The sequence below is a fragment of the Nansenia antarctica genome, assembly GCF_963989245.1.
Source record: "Nansenia antarctica genome assembly, chromosome: 11".
NCBI classification, from domain to species: Eukaryota; Metazoa; Chordata; class Actinopteri; order Argentiniformes; family Microstomatidae; genus Nansenia; species Nansenia antarctica.
Window position 1 is genome coordinate 20533922 of NC_137681.1, and position 12838 is coordinate 20546759.

The window sequence follows — 12838 nt, forward strand, 5'->3', positions numbered from 1 at the left end:
GAGGAGAGGCTGGAGGAGGCGCAGCAGCAGGTGGAGGCCCTCCTGAGGGGGAGGCGCGCCTCCGGAGGCAGGGCGGTGGGAGGGGCGGACAGGGAGGAGGCGCTGAGGCTGCGGGAGGAGCTGGCCCAGAGGGCGGACGTCGTGGAGAGGCTGAGGGAGAGCGTGCGCCTCCTGGAGGAGGAGAAGGGACGCCTGGCGTGCCGCTGTCAGGAGCTGCTCAACCAGATCTCGGAGGCGGACCGCGAGGTCACCAAGCTCAAGTGCCGCCTGGAGACGGAGGAGGCGGACTACCTCGTCCTGGAGGGCACGCACGAGAGGGCCTCGCAGGAGTTCCAGAGGATCAGCCGCGTCCTCAGGGAGAAGGAGGAGGAGGTCCGGCAGACCAAGGCCACGTACCAGAGACTGGTGGAGAGGAAGGAGCGGGACCTGAGCGAAGTCCTCGTCAAGATGGCCGCCCTGGGCTCCAGCCTGGAGGAGACGGAGCAGAGGCTGCAGGAGAGGGAGGAGCTGCTGTGTCAGATGGGCAGGAGCCTGCGCGGGGAGGGGGAGGGGCAGGGGGAGGCGTGCAGCGCCGACAGGGACCTCCAGGCGAAGCTGGCGGTGGCCGAGGGCCGTATTGCCGAGCTGGAGCAGCACCTCAACGCCCTGCAGCTGGGCTACGCCGACCTGCGCATGGAGCGCCAGCGAGCCCAGGAGGAGGCACTCTCTCTCCACGCCCAGCAGGAGTCCGACCGGTCCTCCTCCTCCGTCAGCTCCACCTCCCCCCCGCAGTCCCACACGGAATCCTCTCAGATGCTTGAGGCGTTTGGGTCAAAGGTGAAGTGCTCCTCGGACGCGGAGGTGTCTCAGGCCAAGAGGCCCAGGATTCGCTTCTCCAGCATCCAGTGCCAAAAATACCACCCGTCGGACGGCTTGGAGACCAGTCAGGCCGACACCACCGCCTCCTCCTCCGACATGAGCCACGACGTCAACCAGGAGATGAGCCAGGACTTCCAGGACGACTCCAGCTCCTCCGACATCACTTTCCAGTACTGCAGCGACCCAGAGAAGTTCATCTCTATCATCCACGCCCTGGAGACCAAGCTACAGGCCACGGAGGAGAAGCTACGACACCTCACCCCGAAGCTGGTGGCCCCGCGAGGGGAGGCGGGGGAGGCCCAGGCCCAGGCAGAGAGCATGGTGGAGGGACAGGGCTCCTGCGTCGGGGTCAGGTCAGAGGCAGAGCTCCAGGAGCTCAGTGCCAGACCACAGCCAGATGAGACGCCCAGCGTTGTCATCTCACTTCCAGAAGTAGAGAGGCAGAGTGAAACACTGCCCCTGACGGGTGGCCAGTACGCCCAGGCCCTGGTCTGTGTGGAGGCCTGCAGGGAGAAGGTCAGGGTCATCCTCAGTAGCCACGGCCTGGGAAACACAGACACACAGCTGCGCACGCTGTCAGAGATCGAGAAGGACCTGGTTAGCGCTATGCTGTACATGAGACAGGGAGAGAAGACCTGGGAGGAGGAGGAGGAGGAGTCAGAGGTCCGTCACAGCCACGAGGCTCACAAGAACCAGGACTCTGACGAGGACACGGTACGCCTCTTCGCCAAAACGCTGTCTTTCGAGGCGATGGTTTTGAACAAGATGGCATTGCTGATACAGAGTCCCACCTCTGACTTCCTGCTGGGCCTTAGCGAGATCTGTCAAGAGACCGAGAGCATCAAACAGAGCGACGAGGATTGTGTGGCCGTGGTTTATGCGGATGTCTTGACCCGGAAGCTTCTGTTGGAGAGCTCCTTCTTGGCCGAGGTGGAGAGGATGGAGTCGGCTGGTGCAACGATGCAGGGAGACGGTAGTACACAAGTCAAACCAGCAGGGGGCGGGTTTGTTTCAGTTGACGCCGTCATCCACAACACCTGCATCAAGGCTGAACTAGCCCACTCCGTCGACAGCCTCAGGCACAGCTACGAGGAAAAGCTCAAAACGCTCCAAAGGGAATTAACCCGAGCCCACCAGAACCTGCGACAAAGGGAGTCAGCGCTGAAGGAGATTATCAGAGCGTCCAAAACGCCAGATTTAGACAAGGTCATTCAAGGGGTCAGAGGTGAGTTGGGTTTCAGTCAGGAGCAGAGGTCAGTTGAGGTCAGCCCTCCTGAGCTGGCTCCCTATATGGAGCAGGCAGAGACGGAGGAGGCCTGGGAGTTAGCAGAGGAGATTGTGGACAGACAGTTAGCTGGCGGCGTCCCGTCCTGCTGCGTGGGCTCTGTAGAGTCCCAGCAGGTCGGGCAGGAGACCCTGGCGGCAGAGCTGAGGCGACAGGCGGCCGTCCTCCACCGGTTCTCCCAGGAGGTGGAGTGTGGAGGCGACCGCTCCGCCCTAGCTAGCGTCATCCGCTCCCACACAGGACACCACCGAACCCCCCATACGCTCGCGGGCGGCTCCCTCTGCCTGCGCGACGCTCTCCTCCAGGCGCAGGTGGCCTACGTGGCGTGCAGGCTGCGGGCCGACCACGAGCGGGACCTGGGCCGGTGTCGCCAGACGGGCCAGAACATGGAGGCCCTGGTCCGGGAGCACGGCCGCAACGTGGGCGCCATCCGCGAGCGCTACGAGACGTCCCTGCAGGAGGAGCGGCGGGGGTTCACGTGCTCCGTGGCCTCCCTGCAGGAGGAGAACCACACGCTGCGGGGAGAGGTGGGCCGGCGCGCGGAGCAGCTCTCCCAGCAGCAGGGGGCGCTGACCCTCCTGGAGGAGCGCTTCCAGCAGGAGGCGGAGGAGCTGAGGCAGAGGCACCGGGTGGAGCTGAGGCAGGCGGAGCAGGGCAGGGCCTCCACGGAGCTGGCCCTGATGGAGGCCACGGCGGACAGCCAGAGGAAGCTGGAGGTCCTCCTGGAGGAGGTGGAGACCATGGAGGAGCGGCGCGAGGGCCAGGGCAGGAGGATGGAGGAGCAGTACCAGGCCCGGGTCAGGGAGCTGCAGGACCAGCACCAGCAGGAGGTCCACGCGCTCCACCAACAGTACCTGGAGACCATCCGCTCCCTCCAAGAGAGGGAGGAGGAGGAGGAGGAGGGGGGGAGGGGGGGCCGGAGGAGCGCAGAGGAGAGGCACTCGCCTGGTCCTGAGGAGGTCACCTCCACCCCTCCCGCGGAACAGACGTGGCCCATGGAGGAGGAGGAGGAGGGGAAGAGGAAGAGGGGGGAGGGGGCGGCCAGGGCCAGGGCGGAGCGGGACCCGGTGGGGCCTCTGAAGGAGCGGATCCTGGAGCTGGAGAGTCAGATGGACGCCATGAGAGAGGAGCTGGAGAGGGGAGACCTGGCCAGCCTCCAGGAGAAGTACCAACGAGACTTTGACAGTCTCAAGGTTTCTAATGTTTTATTTCCCTATAGGGTTAGGGATAGGTACAGTGTCTAGCCTGTTAGACTTCCTTTACTTTACACTCAAGCAGCTACTGTACTCTATGCCCACACTCTGTAGCTCTCTAAGTTGGTATATTCAAAGAGATTATTTTATAGCTTATGTAATAATATAAAAGAATGTGTATATACATATATATCTGGTATACATATATACATATACATATATCTTGGTGTATGAAAGACCAATCTCATCATATTGCTAATTACCCTACTTTTGGAAGAAATTCAGTTATTTCTTTTAATAACTACAGGTTTATAATGAGGGAGACCTCTCCTTTACAGCAGTAATGCCCCCTCACACTAACGTAGATTTTTTCTGATCGCTGCATGCATGCATGGCTTTCTCTCCTGCGATGCTGCTCGCATTGGTACGCAACAAATCACTGATTAATTCCTTTCCAATTGAGAGTCTCTATTGACAATTGATTTTTCATAGTCCAGGCCTTGGCTTAAACTGGGTCTTGTAAACTGGCCATGTCACTCTGTGAAGAAGAAACATCCGTCAGTGATGAAACCATGTCCTGTCTGCCGTTAACCCCTTTCCCCCCAGGCCACGTGTGAGAGGGGATTCTCTACCATGGAAGAAACCCACCAGAAGGTTGTGGAGGATCTCCAGAGACAACACCAGAGGGAGGTAGCCAAGCTGCTGGAGGAGAGGGAGAGGCTGCTGGCCGAGGAGACCGCTGCTACCATCGCTGGTAAACCCCAGACCCCAGACCCCTAACCCCAGGCCCCTAACCAACGCCAACCTTTGTCCCTAAGCTTAAAGCCTCTGTCACAGAAATATAAATAAAATATAAATCAAAGTTGGTCAGAAAGCTCATACTATGAGGTATTTGAGGAGGCAAAACATTAAAAAGTTGTTCAAGTATGTTACTGGCCTCAGTTGAGTGTGTTGTGATGAATGTGTTGATCTGGTCTTGACTACTACTGTCTATGTGTGTGTTCCAGCTATTGAAGCTATGAAGAACGCACACAGAGAGGAGCTGGAGAAGACCCAGCGCTCTCAGATCAGTGGGCTGAGCATGGACATTGACGAACTGCACCTACAATACCAGTAAGTCACGCCCTGTGTGGTAAAGTAGTTCCAGTCGTGACAGTAGGCCTGTCACAGACAATCCTCTACTGTCAGGATGTTGTCACTGAACATGGTGTGCTCTCCCTCTCTCTCTCGTGTGTGTGTGTGTGTGTGTGTGTGTGTGTCCTGTCCCAGGGAGGAGCTGCAGTCCATCCACAGAGAGCTGGAGGTGCTGTCGGAGCAGTACTCCCAGAAGTGTCTGGAGAACGCCCACCTGGCCCAGGCCCTGGAGGCCGAGAGGCAGGCCCTCCGCCAGTGTCAGAGAGAGAACCAGGAGCTCAACGCACACAACCAGGTACACACACACACACACACACACACACACACACACACACACTCTTTCTATCTCTCTGTCCCCCTCTCTCTGTGAACTTTGACCTCTGTGACCTCTAGGAGCTGAACAACCGTTTGACGGTGGAGATCAGCCGCATGCGCTCCTGCTACAGCGGAGAGACGGCCCTGTCCCCCCTCACCCAGGGCAAGGACCTCTATCAACTGGAGGTACACACACACAGACACACACTCACACACACACACACACACACACACAGAGGAGCATGCCCCCCCCCTCCCATACACACGCTCTGGTCTAACCATCTCCGTGGTCTCCAGGTGTTGCTGCGTATAAAGGAGTCAGAGATCCAGTACCTGAAGCAGGAAATCCACTCTCTGAAGGACGAGCTGCAGTCTGCCTTACGGGTGAGACCCAGTCACATGGCCTCTGATGTCACATGACCTGTCTAATGTCACATGACCTGTCCTCTAATGTCACATAACCTGTCCTCTAATGTGACATAACCTGTCCTCTAATGTCACATGACCTGTTCTCTAATGTCACATGACCTGTCCTCTAATGTCACATGACCTGTCCTCTAATGTCACATGACCTCTGATGTCACATGACCTCTAATGTCACATGACCTGTCCTCTAACGTCACATGACCTGTCCTCTATCACTGGGTCCAGGGTTCTCTCCAGGATGTTAGAACAGTGTGGCGCTGGATTGCGTCATCAAAACCCGACGTTTATTCATGTCAAAATGTAAACAAATGCAGAGGACCGCCATAAAGTGTGTTGTTGTTCTTGTTGTTGTTTTTGTGCAGGATAAGAAGTACGCCACGGCCCGCTACAAGGACATCTACACGGAGCTGAGCATCGTTAAGGCCAAGGCCGACTGTGACATCACCAAGCTGACGGAGAAGCTGCTGGTCGCCACGGAAGCGCTGGGGGAGAGGAACGAGGACGGGACGGTCCCCGGATACGGTGGGTTTGGGGGTACTATACTGGAGGACGGGACTTCTTTCTATGACGACGACCTGTTCTGGTTCTGTCAAAAACAACTTGAATTGCTGAAGTGTTAAACTGAGGACTGTCCTTTAACAAGATAAAACATGTATTAACATTATATCATGAACCACACATTCAAGCCTTACAACAAATTGATTTGGTGAAAAGTAATTGGTGACTAAAATCCTCCTGAAGTGTGTCTTTAACCAATAGGAAGCCAGGTTGTTTGATTCCTGTTCCTTGTTTGCAGACATCATGAAGTCCAAGAGTAATCCCGACTTCCTGAGGAAGGAACGCTCCTCCTTGGCCAAGGGCAGAGGGGTGAGGTCAAAGGTGAGCGACTGGGGGGGTGAAGGGTTAAACACATGATGGAGACCTTCCTCTTAATATGTATCTGTTATCAACATGTTCACAAGTGTAAGTGTGTGTTGTGTAAGAACATGTGTGTGTGTGTGAGCGCACGTGTGTGTGTACTGTATTGTGTGTGTGTACTGTATTGTGTGTGTGTAATTGTGTGTGTGTGTGTGTGTGTGTGTGTGTGTGTACAGTAGTAAGTGTGTCCTGTCTTCTGCCCTGTCAGTCCATCAGTGAACAGGTGTCGTGGGATAGCTGACAGGCCCATGAGGGCCCCCCCCCTCCCCCCTCGGTGATGTAGGTATAGCATGTCCCAGAGTGAGCATGACCCCCCCCCCCTGCACGAGCCCCATTAACACCCCCCCTACCCGGTCCTGGACCGCTGGGGTTCGGTCCAGTAGAGAAGCAGGACTGTCCAGTGGCTTGGAGTTGGTCTCATTCAGACTGAAGATCCAGGACAAGCTGACATGGTACAGGGTGTTCTCTTCAGCCCCTGCAGTGTGGCCTGGGGTGGTCCAGTGGTCCAGCACCATGGCCTGGGGTGGTCCAGTGGTCCAGCACCATGGCCTGGGGTGGTCCAGTGGTCCAGCACCATGGCCTGGGGTGGTCCAGTGGTCCAGCACCATGGCCTGGGGTGGTCCAGTGGTCCAGCACCATGGCCTGGGGTGGTCCAGTGGTCCAGCACCATGGCCTGGGGTGGTCCAGTGGTCCAGCACCATGGCCTGGGGTGGTCCAGTGGTCCAGCACCATGGCCTGGGGTGGTCCAGTGGTCTAGCACCATGGCCTGGGGTGGTCCAGTGGTCCAGCACCATGGCCTGGGGTGGTCCAGTGGTCCAGCACCATGGCCTGGGGTGGTCCAGTGGTCCAGCACCATGGCCTGGGGTGGTCCAGTGGTCCAGCACCATGGCCTGGGGTGGTCCAGTGGTCCAGCACCATGGCCTGGGGTGGTCCAATGGTCCAGCACCATGGCCTGGGGTGGTCCAGTGGTCCAGCACCATGGCCTGGGGTGGTCCAGTGGTCCAGCACCATGGCCTGGGGTGGTCCAGTGGTCTAGTACCAGTGTTTCCCCTACCATTGCCTTGGGGGGCCGGGCCGCCCTCCCAACGGAACCCCCCGCCCCCCCAAGAAAGAGGAATTATTACTGACGGAGACACCAAACATCTGACAAGCAGGCTAAAATATCCGCGTTTTTTAAACGCACCCAACCCGAATCTGGCGAGTGGCAAGCCCATAGGCTCGTTGGTAACGTTAGTCCGCCGTAGTCTCGCATAGCCAGACCTATCTCCACACTTCGCGCTGTGCCAGCGCTGGAGAATAATACAAGATTTTGCGCAAGTGTGCGCGCGAGACGCGAGAGTTTTTGCCGGCTTTGATGTCTGCAGATTGAAAGTAAGCAAGTTGAAACGTTAGCAAATATACCGTATTTTCCGGACTATAAGTCGCACCCGAGTATAAGTCGCAGCAGGCCAAAAATGGGCCATGAAGAGGAAAAAACCACATATAAGTCGCACTGGACTATAAGTCGCATGGTTCAAGGGAACGGGCTTGGCGGAATCAGCGGGGAAATGGCTATTCTATCGCGTATGAAGCGCTACCGGAAGTAGCAAAATGCTACTCGCGGGTACAACATTGCAACGTTAAACAGCCTCTGGAAGGAATAAATGACTTTAATATCGTTTCTAACGTCCATAACATTGTGTATAAGGTCCATAACATCATGTTTAATGTCCACATTGTCGTGTTTAATGTCCACATTGTCGAGTATAATGGCTATTCTATCGCGTATGAAGCGCTACCGGAAGTAGCAAAATGCTACTCGCGGGTACAACATTGCAACGTTAAACAGCCTCTGGAAGGAATAAATGACTTTAATATCGTTTCTAACGTCCATAACATTGTGTATAAGGTTCATAACATCATGTTTAATGTCCACATTGTCGTGTTTAATGTCCACATTGTCGAGTATAATGGCTATTCTATCGCGTATGAAGCGCTACCGGAAGTAGCAAAATGCTACTCGCGGGTACAACATTGCAACGTTAAACAGCCTCTGGAAGGAATAAATGACTTTAATATCGTTTCTAACGTCCATAACATTGTGTATAAGGTCCATAACATCATGTTTAATGTCCACATTGTCGTGTTTAATGTCCACATTGTCAAGTATAATGGCTATTCTATCGTGTATGAGGCGCTAGCGGATTTACTCCTTGGTTAATGTCAGTCAGAGATTACCGTATGTCAGTTCATGTCAGTCAGAGATTATGAATTATTGATATATAAGTCGCACCTGACTATAAGTCGCAGGACCAGCCAAAGTATGAAAAAAACCGCGACTTATAGTCCGGAAAATACGGTAATTGCTGAGTGTTCTGACAGAGAAAGTTGGCTAAAATTGGTCGTTATTATCGTGACTAGAAAGTGTCTGACTATAGTTCCATAGTGTAAATAGTGTCAAAGAACTAGCAAGCTAGCTAGCTCAGAGGTGATGAGATGAGCTAGTCTCCTTGCACACTTGCCAGCTAAAGAGCTAACTGGAGGCACTTTATTATTTTACTTAAAGTAGATATACTATCTTTCTTATTCTGCTAGAGTTGGGCTTCATGGTAATACCATAATGGCATATTTACAGTACATACAGTACACACGGAAATGTCCGTTTTTTATAGTTGGACATACCGGTACACATTTTTTTCAGGTGAGAGAGTAAAGTCAAAATGACATTATCTGACTGCATTGCCCACAGCAATCCAATATTCAATTATAATTATGTTATAAATTGATATGGATCAATTTATGCCTCTTATTAGATTATAAATACTATGGCTGTTTTGTTTACCTTTTGGTTGACAGCAAAAGGGAGAGAGGAGGATAGGGAGGGAGAGAAGGAGAGAGAGCAGGGTGGTGTCGGCTCGGCACACCAGAGAGAGAGAGAGAGAGCAAGAACCAGGTGAGAAAGTGGACAGGTAGTCAAGACCACATAAGTAAGTAGCCTTGAGAACCGATGGTTCTGCAGCCTAATGGCCCATAGGGCAGGAGCCTATCTCCTGTTTCCGTAGCGTGAGGCGGCTTAATGTACAAGTACACCCCTGGACATGACGCTGGTATGAGGCAGGGTCTTACCTCCTGGGGGGGGGGGGGGGGTCCATGCCACGGTCCATGCCACCCCCCCAAGGCAGCAAACCTAGGGGAAACACTGAGTACCATGGCCTGGGGTGGTCTAGTGGTCTAGCACCATGGCCTGGGGTGGTCCAGTGATCTAGCACCATGGCCTGGGGTGGTCTAGTACCATGGCCTAGGGTGGTCCAGTGGTCCAGCACCACAGCCTACAGTGCACACATTATGCCCATGTCGGCATGGGTTCAACCATGTCTACTTCATTCAACAAGGAACAGACCTCTGTGGTGTTGAAGAACTCTGTGAACTCTCTGTGCCTTGTCTCTGAGTATGTTTTTGTGATAACTGAATAACCTTGTCTGTGACCCTGGATGTGTGTGTGTGAGTGTGTCTACCTGGGTGTGTGTGTGGGTGTGTCTACCTGGGTGTGTGTGTATGTGGGTGTGTCTACCTGTGTGTGTGTGTGTGTGTGTGTGTGTGTGTGTGTGTGTGTGTGTGTGTGTGTGTGTGTGTGTGTTGGTGTGTCTACCTGGGTGTGTGTGTGTGTGTGTGTGTTGGTGTGTCTATCTGTGTGTGTGTGTGTGTGTGTGTGTGTGTTGGTGTGTCTACCTGGGTGTGTGTATGGGTGTGTCTACCTGGAGGTGTTTGATGTTGGTTGGCGTTTGTTCAACGTAAACACCGTCATGTTTTTGTGTCTGTGTCTGGTGTTGTGTGTCTGGGGGGCATTCAATCAAGTTGCTCAAAGAAAATCCAGGCTTATTTTGATAAGTCTCACTCATTTTAGTGAGAGTTCCGTTCCCTAAATGTGGCCTAAAGGAATCCTTGCTGAGTAACCAAGGTAATGTATACCTCAGAACTAACCTGGTCAAGGTAACCTGGTACGAGCCAAGCTGCCTACAGTTAACGTCAACGAGACACGGCTACATTGTGTTAATGGAACGGCTCGAGTCTTAAGTCACATTCTATGTTAAGTGTAACCAGGCTTTTTCAACTAAGCGCTGTTTTAGTTAGCAACGTTGATGGAATACCCCCCTGGTGTGTGTTGTGTCTGGTGTGTGTGTTGTGTCTGATGTGTGTTGTGTGACCTGCATGACCTCTGTGTGACCTTCATCACCTCGTCCTGACCTACAGCCTGTGTGTCATCACCTCCCAGTTGATGTTACATTCCCACTATGTTCATAGTGTCTTTGACGACTGAGAAAATAAATGTATTATTATTATTATTATTATCATTATTATTATTATTATTATATTTACTGAAGTTGAATAGCTGCAATATGTCTCTACTAATTCGGACAAAGATTTGAAATGCAGTTGATGAAAAGTCATAATTTTGTTTCTATCTCTCTGTCCTGCCCTCTCCCTCTCCCTCTCTTTCCCTTTCCCTCTCTCTCTCTCTCTTTCCCTCTCCCCCTCCCCCCCTCTCTCAGAGCCTGAAAGAGGGATTGACTGTGCAGGAGCGCATGAAGCTGTTTGAGGCGAAAGATTCCAGAAAGATCTGACGGTGCTGCATCCTGAGCCTCCCTCCCTCCCTCTCTGCGCCAACTCCTTTTCTATTGGTTGATCCAGGAAGAGACAGACATCGAGGAAGACGGCCGCCTGTGTGTCAGTGTCCCCCCTGACCCTGGACCGGCTGCAGACTTCTGTCAACATCCTATTCAGCCTGTTTTTGTTTGTTTGTTTGTGGGTTTGTTTGTTTGGTTTAACCTTTAACCTCTGCCCACATTTCCCCTTGTCCCACTGTGTCAACGCCCCCTTCAGTCAGAAGCTAGCCTAGCGTATGTCCGTCAACCACAGTCTTGAAATGTCCGGCAGTGATTGGTCCGTTCTCCTGAGTCCTAGGACCAGGGTTGGCCGCTCCGCTACGGTCAGGAGACGCCTGATGAGACGGCGTTTTACCCCTCATGACCTTTCCTGTTTCGCCTCCTCAGTTCCTCAATCCCTCAACCGCCAACAACAGACTGGTGTCAAAGCGCTCTCTGGCCCATAGAAACCTCTGGAAACCTGCTGTAGTTTTTCTTTTGTCTTTACCACAACAACTGCTATTTCTGATGTGATGTGATGTGATGATGGGAGGGGGGGGAGACCTCCTGATCTCTCTCTAACACCTCTCTTGTTTTTCTGCTTTGTTTGAGTATAGGATGATACACACACCCACACAACCTGTGCAGCTACGAAAAACACACTGTATAGTATTCAAACACGCGCCTTGTAAATATATATATGCCACACAGAGAAGAGTTGTGTTTTAAATCTGTACCTTGCTTATTAGCTATCTATATATGAAAAGATATATATGAATATTTTTTATTTTCGTTTGAATGTAAAACGTCAAATAAATGAATCGTTTCTGAAACCTTGTTGTGGGAGGTCTTTTGTTGTCCGCGTGGCTTGCATTTTAGGGCACAGGATCAAGTTGGTTCATAGTTTGTCCTTTAGAGGGTGCTGACGCTTTGCAGACGTTAGTGTTTGATAATATTGCGTACCACTCCGCAGCCCGACACACAGAGAAGGTGAATTAACCTGCTGTGGTTCTGTTTCAAATGAGATAGATAAATGGTCAATGTTGTCATGTATTTCAATGCCATTTTACAGTGATAATAATGTTTATGTTCATAATATCGTATATCATGATGATATCAAACTCATCTAACAGGATAAAGGTTGAATACCACGTCTGAGGATCAATCACACAACAGATTATCAGATCATCAGACTTAAAGGGATAGGTCACCCAAATTATAATATCATATACCGGTATTTGGTTCCTTTCCCTGAAAGGACTATATGTATTATACTACAGTATATATAATGAATCCATAGACTAATTTCAGGGTAAGGAAACACATTTCGAGGGCCGAAGAACATAACCTCCTATCTGAAAATTTTACTTTTTTGGGAAAACACAAAAAACGGTGTTGTTTTCTTGTAGAATGCTATTTTTTAAGGATACCCCTATACAATTGTATGAATTGTATAGGGGTATCCTTAAAAAATAACTGTGTTGTTTTCTTGTAGAATGCTATTTTTTTTTAAAATAGCATTCTACAAGAAAAAAAAAAAAAGTGGATTTTTCAGATAGGAGTTTATGTTCTTCGGCCCTCGATTTGTGAGTTTGGGTGAACTATCCTTTTAATTGGTATTTTAGTACACTGAACTTCCTCTCATACTCAGAGCCCAGGTGTGAATGCAGGTGAATCACAGGTGAGTCTCTGGGTCTTGTGTCAGAGCAAACAGCCTCTGTGTTTTCTGGTAATTAAACACGTCATGTCTGCCATGTGCCGTTGTGGGACCTGCCGTGTTCTGCCTCTTGGTATGTGGTTCTCAGAAGGTGCAGTGTGTCCTGTTGTTCCATGGTGCAGTGTGTCTGTTGTTCCATGGTGCAGTGTGTCTGTTGTTCCAAGGTGCAGTGTGTCTGTTGTTCCAAGGTGCAGTGTGTCTGTTGTTCCATGGTGCAGTGTGTCTGTTGTTCCATGGTGCAGTGTGTCCTGTTGTTCCATGGTGCAGTGTGTCTGTTGTTCCATGGTGCAGTGTGTCTGTTGTTCCAAGGTGCAGTGTGTCTGTTGTTCCATGGTGCAGTGTGTCTGTTGTTCCAAGGTGCAGTGTGTCT

General features: G+C 51.9%; 1 protein-coding gene across 1 annotated transcript in view; it reads left to right on the forward strand.

Moving 5' to 3' along the window:
- LOC308167987 (myosin phosphatase Rho interacting protein) overlaps nucleotides 1-11584 on the forward strand; it is a 70212-nt gene extending 58628 nt beyond the window's left edge. The window contains exons 23-33 of the mRNA XM_080542467.1: nucleotides 72-1455; nucleotides 1555-3102; nucleotides 3226-3336; nucleotides 3943-4090; nucleotides 4344-4449; nucleotides 4606-4765; nucleotides 4864-4971; nucleotides 5083-5169; nucleotides 5574-5733; nucleotides 6008-6090; nucleotides 10659-11584. Coding sequence (XP_080398593.1) covers nucleotides 72-1455; nucleotides 1555-3102; nucleotides 3226-3336; nucleotides 3943-4090; nucleotides 4344-4449; nucleotides 4606-4765; nucleotides 4864-4971; nucleotides 5083-5169; nucleotides 5574-5733; nucleotides 6008-6090; nucleotides 10659-10730 — 3967 coding nt within the window. The 3' untranslated portion in view covers nucleotides 10731-11584. The remainder of the gene's footprint in view (nucleotides 1-71; nucleotides 1456-1554; nucleotides 3103-3225; nucleotides 3337-3942; nucleotides 4091-4343; nucleotides 4450-4605; nucleotides 4766-4863; nucleotides 4972-5082; nucleotides 5170-5573; nucleotides 5734-6007; nucleotides 6091-10658) is intronic.
- Nucleotides 11585-12838: the final 1254 nt, after the last annotated feature.